The following is a 22,324-nucleotide window of genomic DNA, read 5'->3' as shown; positions in this document are numbered from 1 at the left end:
GAAATGTCTTGACCTGACATTGTCAAGAACAAAATGCTGCTATCGATGTGGCAAGAATAGAGACGGTTTACCAGCTGGTTTTTATCCCTTTCAGAGCGATGTGTCTTTTCCCTGTCACAGAGATGTGACAGGTTGTCGCCTACTGACCCTCAAAGCTGCCCTGAGCTCCTTGTCCAGCCTTGGCAGCCCACACGTAGCTTCTCTGTTACCACCATCCCAAGTCTTTGTAACTCCTCAGACAGCAAGGCCAGAGATGTGCCAAGCAGGCACTATCGTTTCTCAGTCATCTGTTGTAAACTGTGTGATCTCCTTGGTAGAACCCAGCCACGAGTCCCCAGGCAGAGCTGGTGCCAGCTGCACCCAGGACAGACCCCATCAGCAGGGACGTACCAGGAGCTAGCAGCATCAGCGCCTTGGCCTTGGTTAGAAGCCTTTTTGCCTCATTAATAATTCAGAGCTCTGGATACCCCACAGACTTCCCTTCCTGAGTATTCAGCCCAGTGTAAAGGAGAAAGCCGCGGCCTCCCGCCCGGCCGGCCGGGGCCCTGGAGTTATCCCTGAGGCGGGACGGGAATCGCAGACCTGCCATCTTCAGCGGCTGCTGTAAGTCCAATTACCACCTGTGTTTTGCATATCCCGTGATATTTATCAATGGTAGAAGGATATTTGGGCCTTTTGTTAACAGAGCTACATGGTGAATGCGTATTTGATTACCGGTGTATTACAATTAATCAGTCCTTTTTTGCGTTAGGGGCTATCGCTTGACACGGCAGCTTGGGGCTTTACTTCACTTTTTTTTTTAAGTTAACATAGGAAAGAGAAGACCCTTCAATAACGAGAAAGGAATTATTTTTTTCCACGTATTGGCTGCGTTCAGATGGAGCTCAAGGAGTTTAACTGGCAATACTCGAGCTGAGCGAGGTTACTGCTCCACCTGCTGGGTACCGGGCAGGGCTGTGAGGGGAGCGGCTGCCTCGGCCTGCTCGGCTGCGGCACAGGGCCAGGGCTGACCGCCCCCACAGCCGGGACTGATCTCCCTCACAGCCGGGGCTGAAACCCTTCAGCGCCAGGGCTGATCTCCCCCAGCGCCCCGCCTGAGAGCGGGGCGATTCACCACACACGCTTTCCCCTGCCTCGTCGCAGCCCTTTGCGGACCGCAGCGTGCCCGCCATTATGTGAAACACCCTCCCCGTTCGCCGCTGCGGTTTGGTTCACCAGGCTGGCAGCCCTCCCGCCGGCCGGGGACGGGAGAAGGACTACAAGCCCCAGGCTGCCGCGGGCCGCGGGGGGCGGTGCCGGGTGTCGTGCCCGGCTGCGGCCTGCCCCTCCGCCGCGCACAGCATGGCCGGCTTCGCCGACTTGAACCTCCCGCAGGGGCCGGACAAGAAGTCCCTGCAGAGCCTGCTGGAGGCCGCAGCGCACCGTGAGTCACCGCCCCGGGCACGGCGGGAGCGGGGAGGGCGGCGAGGCCGGCCCGGGCTGCCGTGCGGAGCCGGCGGGCCAGAGCCGGGGAGGGCTGGGCCCGGGCGGGACGGCAGCGGGAGGGCAGCGGTAGCTCCGCCGGGCTGGTGTGAGCACAGCGTGAGCCTCTAGGCTGGGCTTTCCCTCCCTGTCGGCTAAACCGGCCGTCTGCCTCCCTGGCGGGCCGCGGACCCCTCGGTCCCGCTTCAGCGCGGGGGTTCCTGCAAGAGAGGCGACCAGGGCCGGGGTCGTCCCGCTGCGGAGCCGCAAGGAGCGCTTCTGCTGGGCCTTGCAGGCTCCGTTTCTGCCTCTTTATCCCTGCCTGACAGTTGAGGTCTTTTCCCAACTTGGACACGTTTTTCCCCCCAGCAGTTTCTTGTGGGCTAAATCTTTTTTCTGCGGAGCTGTTGTGCAGCCAGGTGCCCCCTGTCCAGTGTTTGGGGGTGATTTGGCTTTGGCCAGCGTGCCACCTTCCCTTGAGCTCAGCTGAAAGATACCTGTTTGTCAATTTTGTCAGCATGGTTTCGAATGCTCACCTTGCCTTCTGCTATGGGTGTACCTCTCCCAGCTCCACGTTGTCTGCAGTTTTAACAACTATCCTGAATGTCCTTAACCATTTTCCCTAAAAAAAGTCATCAGCAGGACCAAACTAGGGCAAAATCTTTGGGGACTCCAACACCAAGTATTCATGTGAATAAAGCTCTGCCATCGAAGAGGGGTTGTCAGGGCTGGGGTATGTTAAAAGGCAAACAGATTTTTTTCATCTTAAGGCACTTTTTGGGTGAATTAATCTTCAGAAAAAAAAATAATGTGAAAGGTAAACATGCACGTGTTTATTTTGAGACTTCTAAGTGATGAGTGTTTAACAGTTTTCTGTTTGTATTTGTTTCCATTACTTTACTGGACAAAATATTCTTACTGTGTATTTACTTTTTCAGTGGGATATTCTGCAGTTGCTCTTAATCATGTCATCGATTTTAAAGAAAAGAAACAGGTAATCTTTCTTGGGGTTATTTCTTCTTAGTGTGCTTTCTTTTGTAAAACTATATGCCTTATTACATGTTCCCAAACAGCTTTATCTGCAGAATACATGTTGAGACACAAGTACAGGTGTCTGCATTTGTGTCAGAACTCCGATTTTATAATTCAGTATAATTGCCCTAGAGTTAACTTTTAATATGATCCATGCATTGTCCCTGGGAAATAGTTTTCCATGAAAATTTCATGGCATGGCAAATTTCTTTTTAGGATTGTAACACAGCTTTTGTTTACATTGTCAACTTAACCTGTGACATTTTGAATAACTTTGTTTTCTTCTCTTTTGAGGAAATCGTCAAGCCAGTATCTCCTTCAGAGTTGTTTCCATCTTTGCCTATTGTACAAGTATGTCTGGTTACGTTCAATCTATGTATTATTATCCTGAGTTACTGTTTTTTACTTTGATGTATATGTGATTTTGTCTATTACGTGTCAGTCAAAAAAGAGAAATTTGTCCATTGTTTGACTGTTAAAACTGCCAGCATTGGAACAATATACTCACATTAGAGTAGGCTCTATTCGTTATTTTAGAAATTATTTAAAAAGTTACTTTGTGTGAATTTTGAGGCTTCTTGTAGTTGAATAATTACAGTGCAATTCTTGAAATTTGAGTTTTGGAAATAACTTCCTGGTTTGATGGAGCAAGATTTGGATATAATGAACCACATTTGTATTTCAAATATTGTATGAAAGTATGTATCACATATTTCAATTCAGGAACTGTGTTTGCTTGCATTTGTGGCCTGCCTGGGGAACCATAGCAGTATGAAAACAAACTCAGTTTTTCTGCATGATTTTACCTTTCTTCCTGACCCTTCCTCAGAGAAACACAATAAGTCATTCTTTGTAAAGGGCAGATATAATACCACATAGATCAATATAAAATAGCGAAGTGTAACCACAGACTTTAGAAAATTAGTGTAGGCAAGAATATGAACAAACCACCATTTTCTTTTTATAGTGGACAGGGTGAAAGTCACCACAAATTTTTGCTTTGGAACTTTTTAAGTCTTTTGTATTATTTCTTTTTTTGTAGGGGACATCTAAAAGAATTAAAGTCTTAACCCGGCTAACACTTGTTGTTTCTGATCCTTCCCACTGTAATCTCTTGGTAAGTGTATTTGGTATATTAATTTTCCAATTTATATTTCCTTTTCTCAATGAATGAATGAAACTTTGGAAATTGTATGGGGGAGAACTTAATGGATTTTATAGGATGCTCGGCAGCTATTTCTCCAATCGCACCTTTAGCAAGTGTGATCATGAAGAGATGCAGACTTAAAAGACTTTATGTGGCTTCTGTTGATCATTTGTCACTATGGAAGAACAGTTCTGTTCCTCGGTTCTTTTCTTTGATTTATGGTCCTCTGTGCATAAACTAGAAGTCCATGAGCAAGCCCTGTATCTGTTTATGTTTTAGCGCTACGTGATCAAAGTAAAAGGTCTAAGTGCCTTACTAGGTGGGTGGGACAAGCCTCAAAATGAGAATGAATGACTTCAGAGTATGGCTCACAGCAGAGACCTGCTATGTAACTGGATGATTACTGGCTTTGTTTTAGTACTTGAAAGTGGAAAACGGATTTTCTTCCCATTATTTTGGTCATAATCCTTGTGCATAGCTTTGGCATCTGCCAGAATTCAAAGTAGTAATTGTTTCCTCCTTTTGTAGAGATCAACATCTGCAAATATAAGGTTATATGACATCATAGCAGTATTTCCAAAGACTGAGAAGCTGTTCCACGTAAGTACAATCATCTGATTGTCAGTGCCTGTTCAGTAACTTCTAATGCCTTGGACTAGTTTGAGTACATGCTTTGTTTTGATTTTGTTTCCCATTTTATACAGGCCTGCATGTCATGGAGCTAATTAGGCAACATAGGCTGCCTGGTAGGTTGGGAGGGATTGCAGGAGGCTGCAAAGCCTTGACGTGACTGGTTAAAGTCTGAAACATCTACCTGGTGAATGGACTTGTATGCCTCTGTGCTGTGATTTCCTTTGTGTGTCTTGCACTCTATTGAGTGCTCCTCTCTGGTGAAGAGAGAAGACATCAATTTTTTTTCTAATATATATACTATCAACATGTAGAAAACTTTGGTCTTGAACTTCAACTTCTGAAACTCTGACAGCTTCCCCAAAACACTTTTAAGTATCTTCCCTGGAAGTGTTGATCCTGATGCCTCTTCCTGGAAGTGTTCAAGGCCAGGCTGGATGGGACTTTGAGCATCCTGGTCTAGTGGGAGGTGTCCTTGCCCATGGCAGAGGGGTTGGAACAAGATGATCTTTAGGGTCCATTCCAACCCAAACCATTCTGTGATTCTTCTGTTAGCACTAATTGTTCCTGGTCTCTGAAATGCCAGGGGAAGTGCGAGGATTTTAAGGCGCAACTAGTGTGGTTCTGAGAGTTACCTTCTTCCTATTAGTCTTAGGTCTACTCTCGGAAGTGTGTCCAAATGAATAGCTGATCTCTTTTTCTTTACTTTTTCCTTTTATTTCTTTATTTTCAATCAAAAGAGGAGCAAGAACTTGTGAGACAGAGCTAGTTCCAGTTGTCAGAGCATCTTATGGACAGATAAAATAAAATTTCCAAAAGTGAACATGCCTGATTAAAACGTAACGACTCTTGCTCCATTGCCAGACTGAGATTTCTGGTTTTGTTTTGAGTGCTTTGGATGCTCAAGTTGAGTGAAGCTTCACTTCTGTGACTTCATGATACATTTGTTATTTTGTCTGACGAGTAGACCACTGAGGCCATACAAAAGTAGAGCAGCCTCAGGGGAAATACTTGAAGGGCAGATGGGCATTTTCTCACTCAGATTTTATCCTGGCTGTTCAGAGCAAACTTGCAACTGAAAACTATCTCCACAAGATTTGTGAGTCTTTGAAACTGTTGCTGTATCAGTGTTACCAAACAGATGCTGGTGTTTGTAGAGAGGTTAGTCCTCCAAGTGTGCTAGTGAGAGAAAATAGTGGGTGTGTATCATTTTCAGAACCTTAGTTAAGACTAATTCGTGACCTTAGCCCAACGCTGTTGTTTCTTGCATTGGTTTATGTTAATAGACATGCAACAAAACCCCCAATACTCTGTCACTTCAATGATTTTAGAAAAACAAGGTGTTGCAAGTGTCTTTGACCATGTACTGGTTTGGTCCATTTCTGGTGTTTGACTGAAGAAGACATTTACTATTTAGAGGTGATACCGAAGTACAGTGATGTGCAGTAATTCTTCAGCCATTACTAACAGCACCAAGCATCATATTGTCTTCCAGCTGCCATATCTTGCATAGACCCTTCCTTCCAGAAAAATTCCTAGTTCTAAAACACCATCCAAGGCAGAATGATCTCAGCTTGTTTTGTTGGGTGGTAGGTATTCATTATCTCCGTCTCTCTCATGTTTTTAATTAAATTGTTCTCAAATACTTGGTAGCAACTAATATGAGTGGTCTGATCGAGTGGAGCATGTGGAAGTAAATCATCCTTTTGTCAGAATGTTTTTCTTACAAAACCCAAAATTCTAACGTCTGACCTGTTGCAAGCTCATAAATAATAACATTAACTCTGAACTGGAAGAGTAGGTGGAAGCGTTCCATCTCTGTTAGCCTTGGCAGGCAGCAAGCAGGCATGTGGTTTAAAACAGTATGAAGGAGGCACAGGGATGCCAAAAGCAAACGTGAATCGCTTTGGAAGAGTGTCATAATTTCCTTTCAAAGAGAGCTTGTCAGTATAAAAGTGAGTCTAGTTTTGTGGTTTTTTGTTTTGTTTTTTTTTTTTAATAAGTTAAAGCTACTTTCTAGTTCTTCTGAGTACCTGTTTTGACACATTAAAATGAAATTCTTGTTTCGTTTTCCTAAATTATTTCCCCTCCTTTTTGAAAACTTGTCCAAATAAAGTACAAAGCAAGAGGCTGTAGTAGAAGGTGAACTTTAAAGAATCATTCAGCAGAAGAATTCAAGCGTTAATTATAACAGTTACAGCTTAATGAAATTAATTTCTGACCGCTTTTACTTTCCTTGCAAGATTTTACACCCCTGGAAGGACTTTCAGGGGTGTAAGAGAGGCGAATACTTTTGAGGGCCACTGTCCACCTCTTTCTTTTGATCTCTGGCAACAATGTAAAAATCTCACTTTTCAAGTGAGCTCTCTCAGTTTAGCCTGTGTTTAAACAAGCATCTGAAGCCAGGTAATCAGGAGGGGCATGCTGTGTTGTTTTGGGGAGAAAGGACTCTCTCACTTAAGGAGAAATATTTTTTATTTTCAGCTATACGTGAGTTCTGCTGCTGTTGGATGTCCAGCTGCAGCAGTGTTTAAGATGGCATAAACAGCCACTCATTTCTGCAGGTCACTGTCCCCTCTGCTGGTGCGGCTGGTTGCTGGCTGCATGGCAGTTTGGTTTGAGGAACATGGTTTGGGCTGAAAAGTAACCGAAGTTTTTGCCAAATTATTTTGCAGGCAGATCTGCTTTCCCACTCTGTTTCAGCATTCTGCCACACGGATAGTTGTGCCGGCACAGAGGATGGCTGTGCTCTGGGCAGGCCAGTGCAGGTAGTGGCTGTTTAAGCTGACACTCTCACAGACGCGTTAGGAAAGAGGCAGGATTGTGGATGAGACCATCTTCATTGATTCCATGCTGGCAGCACTTTGAGCTGGGGAGGGAGCCCAAACGTGTTTCTTGCAAACTGCATGAGGGGAAAGACTTCACCCTTACAGATGAAGTTCTCATTCAGAGCAGATTTGTGTGTTTGCCTTTTGTTTAAAGATTTTAGGTTTTCTCACTGTGTGGAGTGCTGTGCCAGTTTTGTAGAGGTATCAACAGGGAGTCTGGCGCAAGTGACATTACACTTGGAGTTTCAGCATGTACCTCTGGCTCTTAAAATTCAGGGATCTTTCACTGTTAAGGATAATGCCTTCTAGGGTGGGTCTTGCACCACAAATTAACTTTATATTTTAAAATCGGCTGTTGGTAACTCAACATTACCTCGAGAGCATCATCTTTCTCACCAACGATTTGGCACTTTTTTATTATTCTCCAGAGAACAGGATTTTTCATGTTTTTGTAAAAGAAATACACGGCCTTTGGAGGTGTGCTCTAATTTTAGCGTGGCCAAAACTAGTGTGCATCCTCTTGTTACCAGCCAGGGAAGCTTTTCTGTGACTGAGTGTGGCAGTTATACGTCCTGAAGGATGTGCTCAAATTCTCCAAATAATTTATAACCTCAGGGGTATTGAGGAAGCTGTGTTTGCCAGGATAATTGTAGAACATTCTCCTTGTTTAAGTTTCCCAAGAGGATTGTTTTGGGCCGCAACAGGAATGCCCGCCCCATGCCAGTAATAATGTCTGTGCCTGTAACTTTTCCAAAATTTTGCTTTTTAAGAATTCTGACTGTTTTAATCATATTAGTTAGTTCTGCCTGCTGTTTGTAAGCCATTACCAGATCACCAGTACCTAAAAAAACTTGCTTATATAAGCCTGAGGATGTAGTGCAAAGCCAAATTTCAATGAGTTTTGGCAAGCATTTTAGGAATAGCTGTATTCAGGCCATCCAGGCAGTGGTGAATTTATTTATTTCTGGCTGTCTGGAGTTTCCCAGCAGATGGAGCTCTTGCCTGTGGTGCGGCCAGGCAAGCACCCAGCTGTGCAACTGCTGCATATCATTTTCTGTATGAAGTTTTTGCACTTCAGATCCTTTCAGCAGACAGGGTAACCTTAACTTGCCTGCGTGTGTGACTTGTCCAGAAGCCAAAGCTAGGCTGAACGTTGGAGTGTTTGGAGAAATCTCCTCTCCAACTTTCCATGCAGTGCAGGAATTCCTCCTTATGGGGAAGTATGGCTCTTAAATTTGTTTTTCCTTGGTGGTGTTTTCTGAAATGTTCTTGTCACTGGAATCCTGTAGATATCCTGGCATTCGGGTCACTCCCTTTCCCACTGTGCTTAATTTGCAAAATGGAAAAGAGTTTTCCAGTGTTTCTGGAGCTGATTAGGAAGGCTTGTTTTCTCATCACATAAGGCAACTTGCATGTTTCTGATGTGTATTTTTGCTTTCCTTCATTTTCAGCTTTCTCTCTTCCTCAATTTCCTGTGACCTCACTGATATCTTTTCTAGAACACGATTCAGAGCTGTTTGCTCTGTGCAAGTTCCCATCGATCACCTCTGTCTAGATGATAGTTTGTACTCTACGTAAGAAAAGGGTGAAAACTGGCTGTGTAGGGTTAAGCTTCCACATGCAAGTCTAATTTGATGCAATGGATTCCAGCCGTGTCGTGCCTAACAGAGTTGGTACAGGTAGGGCATGAAGATAAAGTTTAGTCTGGACAGCCTGGTAAAGACATTTTAACATCAAACCCCTTGTGGTTTGCTGGATCTGTAAATTGCCTGCGTGTGTGCTGTGGCTCTCTTGTCTAGGAGGGAGTGCTATCAACAGCTAAGAAACATTCCTAGGGCTCGGCCTCTGCTCTCATCTCCATCCAAATTTCATGTGAACAAACTGGTGGAAGACTAGTTTGCAGAGCAATAGCCTGCCCTGCATTAGAGCAGAGTGCAGGTCTCCTGCAGCCCAGCCCTGGGACTCCCTGCCACCCCCACTGCTTTTGTGCCGGTGGGAGGAGGGATGAGTGGTTGGCGCCTGGCCCAGGTGTATTTGGAGCAGTCTCTGGCAGGTTTCTGAAAGCAGAGAGTCCCCCTACATGTGGAAAATTCCGTTTCAACATCTTCAATGCATTTTATCTTCTTTGTTACGACTCTGCTTTCCGACATTAATCTGGCCCCGTGTCATCATCTGTACAGGCTAGACATATATAATTCCTGCATGTCTTGCGTGCATGAGATTATATGCAAATCAAGGGCATCTTTTTACATGTACTTAATTTTCTATGCATGTCAGTGTGAAGATTCTCGACCTTTTGTTCATTCCTTCCCTCTTTTAATACAGGCTGTAAATTGTGGTGTGAGTTCAAAGCTAATCTTTTAAACTGTGACCTCCAGTGCCATCTTGAGACTTCTCCAGAGACGTGGCTTTCAGGTGCAGAGAAGTGCGCATTCCCCACCCAGCCAGGAAAGTGAGGCCCTGTGGATCGCCTTCCAGTAGTGGGCATGGGGCACCACCAGTCTCTGTCTAACATTCTGCTTCCATTTCAGTCTTTTGGCTGCTTCTGGTAAAAATACTTAATCTGTAAAACAAACGGTTGCTGCACTGGAATTGGAGAGTGATGGACTAAGGGGCAGTTCTGGGCTGTTGCCTTTGTAAACAGGGGTTGTCCTTCATTAGCTGTGAGTTCTTTTGCCAAAAGCCATCATCGCTTCTGCATGTCCTATGTTGGATAAGAACAAAGCAGTAAGTCTTGCCTTTGGGTTGCTCGCTATTTTATTGGGAAAGTAGTTCTGTAAGTGAGGGGAAGGCTTGGGTTTTTAAGCCCAAAATGCTCAAGCTGTGTACCTGTAGCCCTGCTGTTTTATTGGCATACCTGCAAGGCATGATGCCTCTTCATTTTAAAACTGAATTCACGCTGGAGAGACATTTCTGGCATTAAGAAATGAAGGAGAACATCAGTGCCCGTAAAGTTGGTTACACATTTTTTGGCTTATCTAATAATCCTTTCCTGTTTCTTTGCTGTAGATTGCTTGCACAACTCTAGATGTGGATCTGGTATGCATAAATGTAACAGAAAAGCTGCCATTCTACTTCCGAAGGCCCCCTGTGAATATGGTAAATTTACATCTAAATTGTTTTCTTGCTGTTAAATTCTGTATTTAATGTCAGTCTGAGTTGAATTCCCAACCATTTCCCTCCCACCATTCCCATCCAAGTGGTTCTTTTACTTTCTTGCATAGTGTATAGTGTTGTTTCAAATGTCCTTCACTTCAAGGCCTCCACTGCAGCATTTAATACACAGTGATGTATGTTCTTTCTGTTTCTCCTTCCTGTCTCCCACTTAAGAACGCAGAAGTGGTGTTCTTAAGGATTGGTAACAGAGCCTTAAGGCCACCGCTATGCGAAGCAGTGAGATGTGCTATGATTGCTGACTAAGCTCCCTCCCAAACCAGTAGTGGTACAGTTGTGTCAGAATACATGAACAGCCCTGTGATGTGAATGACAGTGTTAATTTGGGAGAAGGATGTCGTACCAGTTATCTGGAGGACAACCGTATTGAATCCATATTTAGACAAAGCAATGTCTTGGCAAATGATCCAAATGTGGAATTGCTAAATATCTGCTGTGGGACACAAGATGGTTATCAGCATGGATTAAATATTTTCTTAATACAATTCTGCCTGCTGTTGGTAGTTTGCCAGAAAGCTTAATCTGAACATGCTCTTAGGTGAACTAGTTTTTTCCTCTGAGTATATGTCAAGGTTCATTCCACACGGGCATTCTTGGCTGATGTAGTCCTTAGTGCTTAAAGATTTAAATTTGGAATTGGCTAGAAATCCTACTTCCTCTTCTACAGAAAGTTTGACCTAGAATAAAAATTAAAAATTAAGTAGAACTAATCCTGAAACAGAACAAGAGTAATACTTGGAATTTACTACAGACTGGGAATTTCAGCATTCCATTTGTTTGAAAGTACCCTTGCTGCCCAAAACTCCAGCACCTGAGCCCAGTGAGGAGCTGGGTGGTTCTTGGAGCCCTGTGTTTGCAGACATTTTCCTTACAAGCTACTTCTCAGCTTCCACACTCCCAGCTTCAAGGCAGTCTGTCTGTCAGACTGGTTTTGTGCATCCTTAGGCAGTCAGTTTTGGTTGTTGTGGTGCCAGACAGACAGATTGGCAGGCAGCTGAAGTGGTGGAGACGAGGTTAAAAATCTGCTTGGCTGGAGATTGGTGCATTGCCATCACCTGTTCTGGTTTTGATAAATTCAGGCTTCTCTTGTTTTACACAGAGCTGGCCTGACATTTGCAAACATTTGATGTGTACATAGCTTCTGTTATGCTTGCATGCAGAGGTCATGCATGCATGGGAGCTGGATTAATTCCATCTGTATTCAGTTACTGGCCTCTCTTACAGTATTAACGTTGCAGCATTTTTTAATAATATGAGTATAAAGCATAGAGCAGGCAAATGTAGTATAGGCCAGGGGACAAAGAACTCCTAGCTTCTAATTGTGTCTTTATCTCTAACTCACTGTGTCCTGTAGCAAGTTCCTTAACCTTTCTCTGTGTGTTTGCAAAAACAATACTAGGCTTTTGGTGAGGTGTTTTGACAGATAGCAAAGGATTTTCAAGCCGTTTAAAATACAGTGAGCGTTACTATTTGGAACCTCCCCTGTGTCTCACTGTTACTTAACATTATCACAAATGCCAGAGTATGCTGTGAGACAGGAGAAAAGGGACCTCATTGCTGCTTTTATGCAAGGACAAATTCTTCATCTGTAAAATGTGGGTATTGTGGGAAGCGGTGGTCTTCCTCGCAGCAGGTTGTGGGGCTAGAGGAGGAGGGTCCTCAAAACGTCAAGACTTGTTTCTGACCAGCAGTGGTTTCCTGTCTCTTCAACTTTGGGATAGTGGAAAGCTAATTACAACTAATAAGTGGCTGGTATTTGTTTATTAAACCTCGTTTATCTCTCATCCCAAGAATCAAGTACACATACCATACCTGGTGTACAGTGAAACCTCCCCCCCCACCCCTTTCATGCTATGCTATGTTCTCGCTGGAACAATTCCGCCTTAATTTTTTCATATATAACACAGTTAAACTGAGAATAAGCTACATCAATAATAGACAGCAGTTGTTAGATTGTTATGCTTCTCTCCTTTTGATTTTTGATCACTCTCTTTCATGTGAAGGCAATAGATCGAGGCATTTACTTTGAACTTCTTTACACGCCTGCCATCAAAGACTCCACAATAAGAAGATACACAATTTCAAATGCGATCAGCCTGATGCAGATCTGCAAAGGAAAGGTAAGCTCTCAAAGTGAAAGCGAGCTAATTAATTCAGTTCAAATTCTTCTGGAGTTGTACAGACTGAGCCATTTTAAATGAGTTTGATGCTGGGGTTTCTGAAGCTGTGACTGAATCTTTGCCTACTAATACAAGGACACAATTATTCTAGCTCCAGATACTTCCAGCCATGCACCACTGCATGCTTTCTTCTTAAGCTGTCAAACTGTTAGATTCTTTATTCAGAACAATCTATCTGTTATAATTGTATGCAATACCCAGAATAAAAGGCGGGGGGAGCACCAGAGATCTAAGGTTTGCACTAGATCTGAAATCCAAGCATCTCTTTAAAAACTCCAGTTCATATTTCTGATTGACCAAAAGCTCTTTTTTGATAGCATACCTTGAATATGGAGGGTAGAAAACCATAAGAAAAAAGTAGAAATCTTGTTTTGTTAAATAGTTAGTAAATTCCAAGTGCACAAAACAGACCAACAGCTAGCTGGCTGCCAGCCAGGGCTTTGCTGCAGTCAGATCAACTGCATTCTTCCTTGCTACTGAAACCCAAGGAAGAAGTAACACTTGCAGCTGAGACGCCTGTAATCCATTGCTTTCATACCTTACCACCTCTCAGGCTACCAGGCTGAGCTGCCTGTCATGCTGGGTCCTCTCAGGCCATGGTTGGTTGGTTTTTTGTTTTTTTTTAACCAGGAAGCATGTCATATATATATCCAAGTTAAAAGAGATTGTAGCTCCTGCCACCTTTATTGGAAATGGCCTTTGCCACACTTAGCTAGTCCGGAGAAGCCAAAATTGGCATTACCCTGCAGATCTAGTCTGAAGTGGGATATTCAGCTTGGAGGGCCAATTAAAAGCAGATCTGTCGTTACCTCAGTTCCCCTCAGGCATGGCAGCCTATTTTATAGGACAGCAGAGTGGGTCAAACAGATTAATTCCCTTAGAAGAACAGAAGAAAGTGAGTATTTGCACAGCCTTTCCTGAGAAGCCCAGCTCTGGAAGTTAATTGCACAAAAGAGTGACTTGGAGGTGAGGTACATACACACAAACTCACTTCCTTTGGGATTCCTTTTTGCCAGTGCTCCTCTTTCCTCTGTGCAGTTAAAGATGTGTTTCTCCTGTGGTTGTTGACTTGGAGAGCATCAGTTGAGTTGGCGTCACAAACAGAGCAAGTGGGACATTCGAGCACTTGGCCTGTGCATAGCGCCCTTTCTGTCTATACCTGTCAATCTAGTGTGTCATCTGTGCCTGGAAGGTAAATCAGCGGGAGCTGAGCATGACAAGTTGTTGTCAGGCACTGGAAGAGCTGGGAGAGGACTACTAGCTTGTCTTTATTATTTACCTTTATGTTTTGCCTCCAGACTCAGTACCTGGTGAGCCAGCAGAGATGGTTATTAGCCCTCACTGGCAGTTTGTCGCCATCAGTTATGTAAAGGCCTTTTTTTAACGAGATGTAGGATGGCTGCTCCATAGGCCGCTTGCATTGGCACCTGGCTTGCTGTTCTTGCCTTCTGTAACCTATAGTTGCTGAACTTGTAGTGGCTTTTGGATCTTTTTGTTCCTCTTCTGTTGTAGGAGGGCAGAGAAACTTCCAGAAATTTACTGGTGTCCTCAGAGTTGGTGTTAAGCAGAGTCTTTAGAATGTGTTAAAATGTGCAGAGAATGAGGGAGGGACTCGCCTGCCTTGCCAGACAGAAGGTGTGCATAGCCACAGTCCCTCACCTCTCATGTTTTGGTATCTGAGAGTGGGTACTGTGCCTGAAGCAGTGTACTGAACAGCTGCTGTCTCCTTTACCTGGGGAGATAATGTTTTGCCTTTGAGTTCTTCCCTTTAGCCCTTCCCTTGGATTTGCCTTTGCCTGCCTCTCCTTCACTTGCTAGCAGTGTTTTTCTTGTCAGCTCTTGTCTCCTTCTCCCGCCTTACCCATCCCCTAACTGGAAGCCAGTTGCCTTTGAACCAGGCGGAGCATATCTCCAATGCACAGCAGTGAACCACAATCTTGCACTGGTTCAAGATGGCTCACACAGCTGCTCTGGGACCTTCTCCGAGCCTGGGAGCCAGCCGTTGGTTGCTACAGCTCAGAGCAGGAGACTTGAATTTTCCCAGCAAACTCATGCAGTCAGCACCACTGAAGCTCAAAAGCACCCTTGGGATCCATAGTGCAGTCATTTTAAAGGTGAACTACGCAGAAGTAAATGTCCTAGGCTCCATCATGATGTATGCTGTTAAGTTACTTTGATGTATGTATTGCTTCTGCTTCTGGCTTTTTTTTTTTATGCGAAGTTGTCTGTCCCTTCCTTTCCTCCTCAGCACACGAGGAAACCTTGGGCGCATTGTGAATGTGCAGTTGTTTCCATGCAAATAGCTCTTTTACCTGTGGAGTTCCAGCTGCGCACAGAGCATTTTCTTCCAGCGTCTGCCCTCCTCTTTGCGCTGGGGAGGTGGCAGGACAAGCAAAGCAGTGTGGTGAAGGGATCAAAAACCCCCATCTTGTAACCGGAGGTGGTGTGATGTGTTGGTGGTACGACGTCAGAGAGGGAAAGTCTTTCACTGCCTCAGTACAATTCTCATTCCCACCCACTCAAGCAGGAATTCCCAAAGCATTTTATTCAGTATAATAAAAGGTGCAAGGAATTCTTTGCTGCTGCACTTTCCACCTGTGCAAAACAGTCTCCCCCTGGGTGAGCGTCCTTGGGGGTTTGACATCAGAAGAGTGCTGGCAGCTGAGCTGTGATGTCTGCCAGCCCCTGAGCAGTCACGTACCTGTTCTGTAGAAACCCTTTGGGAGAGAAAGGAGAAGCGTGTCTCACTGCCTGGTGGTTTTTGTGGGGGTGCCGGTGTTGAGGGAAGTGAGTGTATAGCATGAATTGGCAGCCACTGCCTAGCTGCAGATAGGTTTCCTCAACCAGTGTGAGTTTGATTAAGGCCAACGTGAACGCTGGGGTTGGGATTGAGGTATGCCACAACACAGACAGCAGGCTGAATATTCGGGAGCACCGAACTGTCTAAAAGCACCATCTGTAAGCTGCTTCTGGGGGATCTGGACTCCTAAGTCGATTTCTGTTACAACTCAGGCCAAGTTGTCATTTCTGTGGGACCTCTTTTAGGTAGTGTGATTAAAGGGCGCACTACTTAACATGGTGTGTGCAACTCCACATGTATTCTTTTACCCTTAAGGTCCCTGTAAAGTCTACTATGAGAGAAACAGGCTGATAGGTGCTCGCTTGATGCCATCACCCTGACATCTATACTGCTCAGCCTGTTCCTCTGAAAAGTGCGGCGCTTATTCAGCTCACATCTGTCTGTGAGAGGTTTGTAGCTGCAGGGGAGGGCTTGAACCTGTGCCCCTCTCTCTGTAGGGGACAGGGAGATAACCCAAGTTTATTCATGTCCCCAAATTAAGATCCACACCCTGCTTGAGTTCCCTTCATCTAAGGGCATCAGGTACTCTGATGGTTAATTGGGCTCTGAGCCTGAACTTAGCTGATGCTCATAAAGTCTTTGCTGCTTGCTGATATTTTTTTTTTCGTTTGTTAATGTTGTCTGACAGATGAACGTGTGTTCTCTTTTGTTTTCCAGAACATTGTTATATCTAGTGCAGCTGAAAGGGTAAGTCCCAGATTTTTGTTGAAGTCAGAACAATTTGAGGATTTATCTGTGGCTGAAAATACATCTATAATTATATATTAAACATACAAAAATTGTAATTTTAAATATGATCGCCATCTTGGGGGCTTTTTTAGTCAATGTGTTGTGAGGGTTGGGTTTTTGGTTGGGTTTTTTTGTGTTTGTTTGGTTGCGTGGGGCTGGGTTTTTTTGCTGCTCTGGTATTTTCCATGACAAGTTTTCTCACAGATGGGGACTATGTTTTCCATAATAGTAGCATTTGCTTGATTTCTTAGTGCACCTTCAGCAGCTTGCTATTATGTGGCATTTAATTTTGCCTTCCTGATAGCCCTGTCCTGCCTGCCGACACTGTCAGCCTCCAAGAGAGCGCATGCACATATCCAACCTTTTTTGTTTTGTTTTAGCCTCTAGAGCTACGAGGTCCTTACGACGTGGCTAATCTGTATCCTTTTTCTAAGTCAAAGACAGTAGTTAATAGCAACATGTGCAAGTTCAAAGTGGTTTTGAAATAATTCCATCCTTTATACTCCTTGAACTTTACACAGTGGTGCTTGCTGGTGACCAGTTCAATGAATCAGGGCTCTGAGTGGGTGTGGAAGGAGCAACAGATGTTGGTCATGGGGTGGCATGAGCAGTCACTATAAATAGTAATGCCTATGTTCAGCTACAGGTATGTTTTGTTGTGATATGTATTGATATTGTGTAAGTGGAGAAATTGATAAAAACCATAAAAATCTATGGACACTATGAACCAAACCAGGAATTACTACTTATGATCTCCAAAGTGCCACATCTTTGGTAGAAGAAGATATAAAATCATATTTGTATTAAGAAAGAAAAACTTCCTATTTGAGCGTTGGTTACTTCTGGTTTGAATTTTCCAGTCCTTAGTTACGTATGTGCTGTTAAATAAGTTGTGCTCTAGAAACCAAGGAAGGGTGTCTTTTCTCCTCTTCTTTTAGGAATTCAGATGCACTTTTTCTACTGCCCCTTCCCCACCCAACAAGCACGTATCTGGACTGTACCTCGAAGGGAGGAGCATGCTCTGAGTCATGAGAACTGTGTGGGAGGGTGTGCGGCCTGGAAGGATTTTTGTGCAATGTTTCCTTCCCTCTTAAAAAAAGCAGTCAGGCTCAACCCAAATTAACATACCTAATCTGGTGTCATCCTTGCTCAAGGTGGCTGGGAACTTCTCAGCGTGATGCTTTTGTATCAGAGAGTGCCCTTTCCCTGACACTGAAATTTTCAATGGGTCATTTTTTTTACTTGATTATGCAAATAAAAGTATTCCTGTGTTGACAGACTTTTATTTTCAAAAGTACAGCTTCTTGTCTGGAAAAAAGCAACGTTGCCAGGAGCTTTCCAGGAGGGCTGCTGGGGAACTGGAGCCAGGAGAATTGGGTGCCTCAGTTCCCTGCCTCTGGGTAACCTTATGCAAAATGTCACTTTGAGTTACAGCTTTGCTAATTCCCAGTTATTTGTAGAGTAAGCAAACCTGTCATGCAGGCAGACTTCCCTATTCTGTTTGTTCCTTTCTGTGTGTTTTGATCCTGAACAAAGGTGACAGAGGTTTGCTGTTCGGCCTGTCAGAAAGCGAAGCCAAGGCAGCCGTGTCTACCAACTGTAGAGCCACCATGCTTCATGGAGGTAAGTGAAAAGCACATGCAAACTCATCTAAGTAACACTTGCATTTGTTCAGCTAAGTTCATGTTAATGCCTATTTTCCAAAACGAGTAAGTCAGCTTGGGGCTTTAGCTCCCTTATCCGATGCATGAAAAGGAGCTTGTGCGGCAAGGCTGTTTTATTTTTCCCCTGTTGCCGTGTTAGCAAATCAGTGTCTGAATTGATGGTGCTGTCTGTACTGGAGTATGCGCTTAACCACATTAACGAGTCATAAACTGTTTAGCCAAAACACAGATCTGCCTGTTGTGCTTTGAAGTGAAACTATCCCTTGTTGCAGAAAGGGTTCATCAGCAGAAAGTATGTCATTGGCTTCAAGAAAACTGGGATGCATGTGCGTTGCATTTCCCCTCTTGCAGCACAAATGCAGAAGCAATGTTTGCCATGTCCCTTTCCAATGCTTCATTATATGGTCTATTTCTGACTCTTTCCTCAGTGCAGACCATTTCAAACTTGATGCAAAATCAAAGACCCTGCGTGCTTGCTGCTTAGAAAAAAAATGTTTCATATAGTGTACGATAGCTTGAAGTGTTTTGGTGAAACAAAACTTGCTTCCTTATGCTCTCAGCAGAGGCAGCTCACGTTAGCTCTCTTCTGCTTGCCCATTTTTAATATTAAGAAAGTGGAAATCTAGCTTGTATACCCCTGCACTGGAAATCAAAAGGTTTCCAGTTGTATTTTGTGTCCTGGCATCAGTGCAGCAAAGACATGCCACAGTTTGCGTTCCAGCAATCAAGTTAGACCCCTTGCTTTACCCTGTAGCACCAATTTCTCCATCTCTACCCTCCCTTTCACATGCTTATTTATTGGTTCTTAGTATTTCCTGATTTTCGTTGTTTATTCTGATGGCGGTTTAACTTTGTGACTCAGTAGTCGCATCTGGTTCTTCATTTCTGCCTCGTCAAGGTCTGTTGGGTAGGTATGATTTCTAGTCACCTTCCCAACAACTTGAGTTGCTCTATGTTTCAAACACACTGTATGATTTGGTTTGCATCTCTTGTTTCAGCAGAGGTGGGGCTTGAACCTGCTGTAATTCACGGCAGGTAGCTTTGATCCCTTGGAAAGGGCATTTCTGTGAACAGGGTCCTCCTCCAGCCTGCTGCTTATCTGCATGAAGACAGTGTGTTGGAAGAATTTTTGTCAAGTTTATATGGAATTTCCCAAGACCATCACCTATCTTAGCTGTGAAATTAAACAGCAGATGTCATTTCCCTGTCCCCCAAAGAATACTAACCCAGAATAAGTCGATATATTTTGGCAAGGTTCTTGCAGAGCCTCTTTGCTAACAGAGTATTTGTAGGGACTCTCTTCTACCTCATATTTTGCAGAGAAGCCTCCCACCAGTAATTCTGAAATTGGTTTGGGCTCACTAGGTTTTTTGGCAAACTTATGAGGAGTTTGAGAACATCACACAGTACTGTTTTATGGTAATGCTGAGGGTTCTGTAAATAAAATATTCTTGAATACCATAAAGCCACTTACTTGATGTGTATAGGGGAGCCTCTGCCAATATAACTGTGCCAGCATAGTCTATTTAAGAATCCTGGGGTATGTGAATACATTTTTCATATTTTTTTTTTTTTTTTTTAAGAACAGTATGTTTTGCTCAGAAATCCAGAAATGCTTTTGACAGTGCTTCAAGAATGTGTCCTTCTATGACTATTGAACTCATGAAGCCTGGTTTCCTATGGTTTCGTGTATCTGCAGCCCCTCAGCCCCTGGAGAACTCAGTTTTTCCTTACGTTTCCTGTAATTCTACACCCAGTATTGTATTTCCCCTTTAGTTTCTCCACTCCATAAGGCAGCATATCCCCAGCTCCTGCCCATGCAGGTGGCTTACCTGCTTGCTGGCTGCCTGTTAAACATGTTGAACTGTACTTTTGGGGCATGACACCTGAAATGAGCGTGCATTAAATGCATTAGTGTCATTTTATTTGAGGTACTACAGCTTCTGCTTGTATATTCCAGAAACTCGGAAGAGTGCCTGTGGGGTAGTGTACACAGTGAAGAAGCCTCGCAAGGCTGAGGAGGAAGAAACAACACTGCCAGCCTGCAAAAAAGTTAAGACTCAAGCTTGAGGACTGAACCAATTGTCAACAGGAGCCTCCATCCCATCTCTACCCCATGCTGAGTCTTTCCAAATCCTCCAGTCAACCCAGTTCCTCCCGTACTACTCTATTTAGCCTGGAGACGAATTACTCTGATGCTCAAGTGAGGAAAGCTGTGGGAACGAGTCTGCTGAATAGTAGTTCATGTGTGAAAGGTCATGCTGGACTTCTGGTCAAGGTCAGATGGCCATCTCTCCACCCTGTCTTAGGTCTTCTGGAGTTAGTGCGAACTCAACACAACGTTTGTAACATACGGAAACTTTCAGTTGTACAAGTGCATTCCTTTTTTATTAAAAATGTTTCTAAGAATGCAAAGTCTAGCTCTTACGGTTTCTCAAGTTTTAAACACAGCTCTGTACTAAACCTTACAGCCACAAGCCAGTAGATGAAGCTTACCTTCAGTGGTCTGTGAAGAGTAATGGTGCAGTAAAAAAAGAAATTATGCTTCCCATTCTGTTTCGTGTTCAATGGCCGTAAAGAAGATCCCAGCATCTGTCACCTGCTAGGAGATATCTTGGATTTGTGTTACAGGAGGACTGACCGACCTCACCTGCTAGACAGACATCCCAAAGGCCATCCCTGTCCTGCAGCTCTTAAAACCAAACAGGAACATGAGATGGTTACCACAGAGGTGAAGGAAGAGCCCAAGGTTACAGTGAATGTGTGCTCAGTGTGGTGTGTTGCAGTCGTGGCGTAACAGCTGTCTCACCTTGGCCTGAGCAGTCTCCACGTCACATCATTTTTACTGCATCGTTTCACTCTTTATGTCCTGATCTGGCCGTGTTGCCTATGAGTGTTCATTTTGCTGCCTCCTGCCTTTCCGTTTTCCTTCCTGTTAATGCCTCAGTAAACCTAATCTGGTTGCCAAAAAAGCAATCATAACAGATTTATAATCAGCAGAGCATTTTCAGAGCTCTTCCAAATGTTGACTGAATTTTTTCTTTTGATTAAACCAATATAAAAATTATGTAAGTTACTGTACTCAAGGTACTCTTGAGCCAGCTTCACTGTGAATATTCCAGTTCTCTATTTGCATTGACAACAAGTTGAGAAGTGGAAGTTATAGCACCTAAAATATTGCAGAAATCTTGCGGTCGGTCATCTCTGAGCTCTTAGTAACTGGACTGAGCAGGATGGATGAAGTTCTCAGTAGACTAACAGTTCTATATAATGCTGGTGTAAGTCACAACAGCTTTTGCTTCATTCAACAAATAATGAAGTATTTTTCCTTTATGTCATTATTCTACTCGTTGACTTTATGATTTAAGTCTCTTTTATTATAGGTATTGGGATGTAAAATATATATATATGCACAGTAGTTTGTCATTTATGGACTTACCTCCAAAATGGTGCTTTACCCAGAGAAGAAGTGCAATTTTTTGAATGACACGTTCTTTTTCGTTGGCCACAGAATAACCTGCCTTGAGCATGAGAGAAGTTGTTTGGTAACTAGCATATGGAAAGAGGTCTTTGAATGCTAGAAATCCTACTTGTTACTTGTTTGACATGATTTTTAAAGATGTACAATCTGCATCTTTGTCCTTTAAGTAGATATGGAGCTTCAGGAACTGATAAAAAAGTTTTTTTCTCCCTCAGCTTCCTGAAGCACGTTGTTTCTGGCCACTTTGGTGCCTGAACAATTGAAGTGCTTCTCGGTTAGGATGATAAATGAACTGAGTTAGCCAGCACTGATGTCATTTCTATTTCCTGCAAGGCATGCTCCCAGTGTCCGGGTAATTGTGCAGAAACAAGTAGTGAAGTAGTGGCTTGCAGAGAAGGGCAGCGAGTGGAGTTGTGCCATAATTTTTATGGAGAGGAGTGTGTTCACAAATAAAGCCTACGGCTGGCAAGGTGACACTCGTGAGTTACGGTGCTTCTGTGAGAAAAGCCTCATCTGTCTAAAGCTGTTGGCCTCAGTCTAGGGTAGTTGGCTGCAGACAGAATAGGCGTTTCTTCTGCTTGCTTCTCTGTGGAGTTTCTGTAAATTCACTTAGTTTCCAAAACTGGCACTCCGCTAACAACTATTCATGGCTGCCCACCCCTGACCCCACCTCATTGCCCAGGACATTGCTTTGGCCGGGCTGTAAAGCCTGCTGGCTAGAAGCCAGTTGCAAGGGGTTGGTTTGTGGGAGCCTGTGGCATATTTCGCTGGAAGACCATGCCGTAGGGTGTTAAGATTTTAACTGAATGCAGCCTGTAATGTCCCAAGGAAATTAGACATCGATGCCTCCGCTGGCAGTACTGTTAAGATTGTTCTGCTTCTGCTAAAGCCAAGGCAGAGGAACCTTTCCTAGCAGGACTCAGCATCTCCCGTGGCTTGGAGAACTGACGCTGTCTCCTGTGCTCCCCACAGTTAAGTACTGACTTGCTGAGAAACAGATATTAAATCAATCTCAGCAATAAAACTGTAGCTTTGATTTACTAGCTACTCAAGTACTGTCTTTCTGCTTTTGTGTATGTTTTTCCATTTAACAAAATTAGTAAGATGGCATTTATCTAACAGTGGCAGGAAGGTAGCT

At 43.8% G+C, this 22,324-nt stretch overlaps 1 protein-coding gene across 1 annotated transcript; it reads left to right on the top strand.

Annotated features, from left to right (window-relative positions):
- Positions 1 to 973: 973 nt before the first annotated feature.
- RPP30 (ribonuclease P/MRP subunit p30) lies at positions 974 to 22,317 on the top strand. Its single transcript, XM_063337426.1, has 11 exons — positions 974 to 1,423; positions 2,400 to 2,455; positions 2,788 to 2,844; positions 3,536 to 3,610; positions 4,169 to 4,240; positions 10,108 to 10,197; positions 12,276 to 12,392; positions 15,970 to 15,999; positions 16,422 to 16,459; positions 17,585 to 17,664; positions 19,666 to 22,317. Exons 1-11 carry the CDS (start codon positions 1,342 to 1,344, stop codon positions 19,773 to 19,775), a joined length of 807 nt encoding a protein of 268 aa, XP_063193496.1. The 5' UTR covers positions 974 to 1,341; the 3' UTR covers positions 19,776 to 22,317.
- The last annotated feature ends 7 nt before the right edge of the window (positions 22,318 to 22,324 follow it).

This window comes from Chroicocephalus ridibundus, chromosome 6 (genome assembly GCF_963924245.1).
Source record: "Chroicocephalus ridibundus chromosome 6, bChrRid1.1, whole genome shotgun sequence".
NCBI lineage: Eukaryota > Metazoa > Chordata > Aves > Charadriiformes > Laridae > Chroicocephalus > Chroicocephalus ridibundus.
Note: the sequence above shows the minus strand (reverse complement) of the source record. Positions and strands in the feature narration are given on the sequence as shown.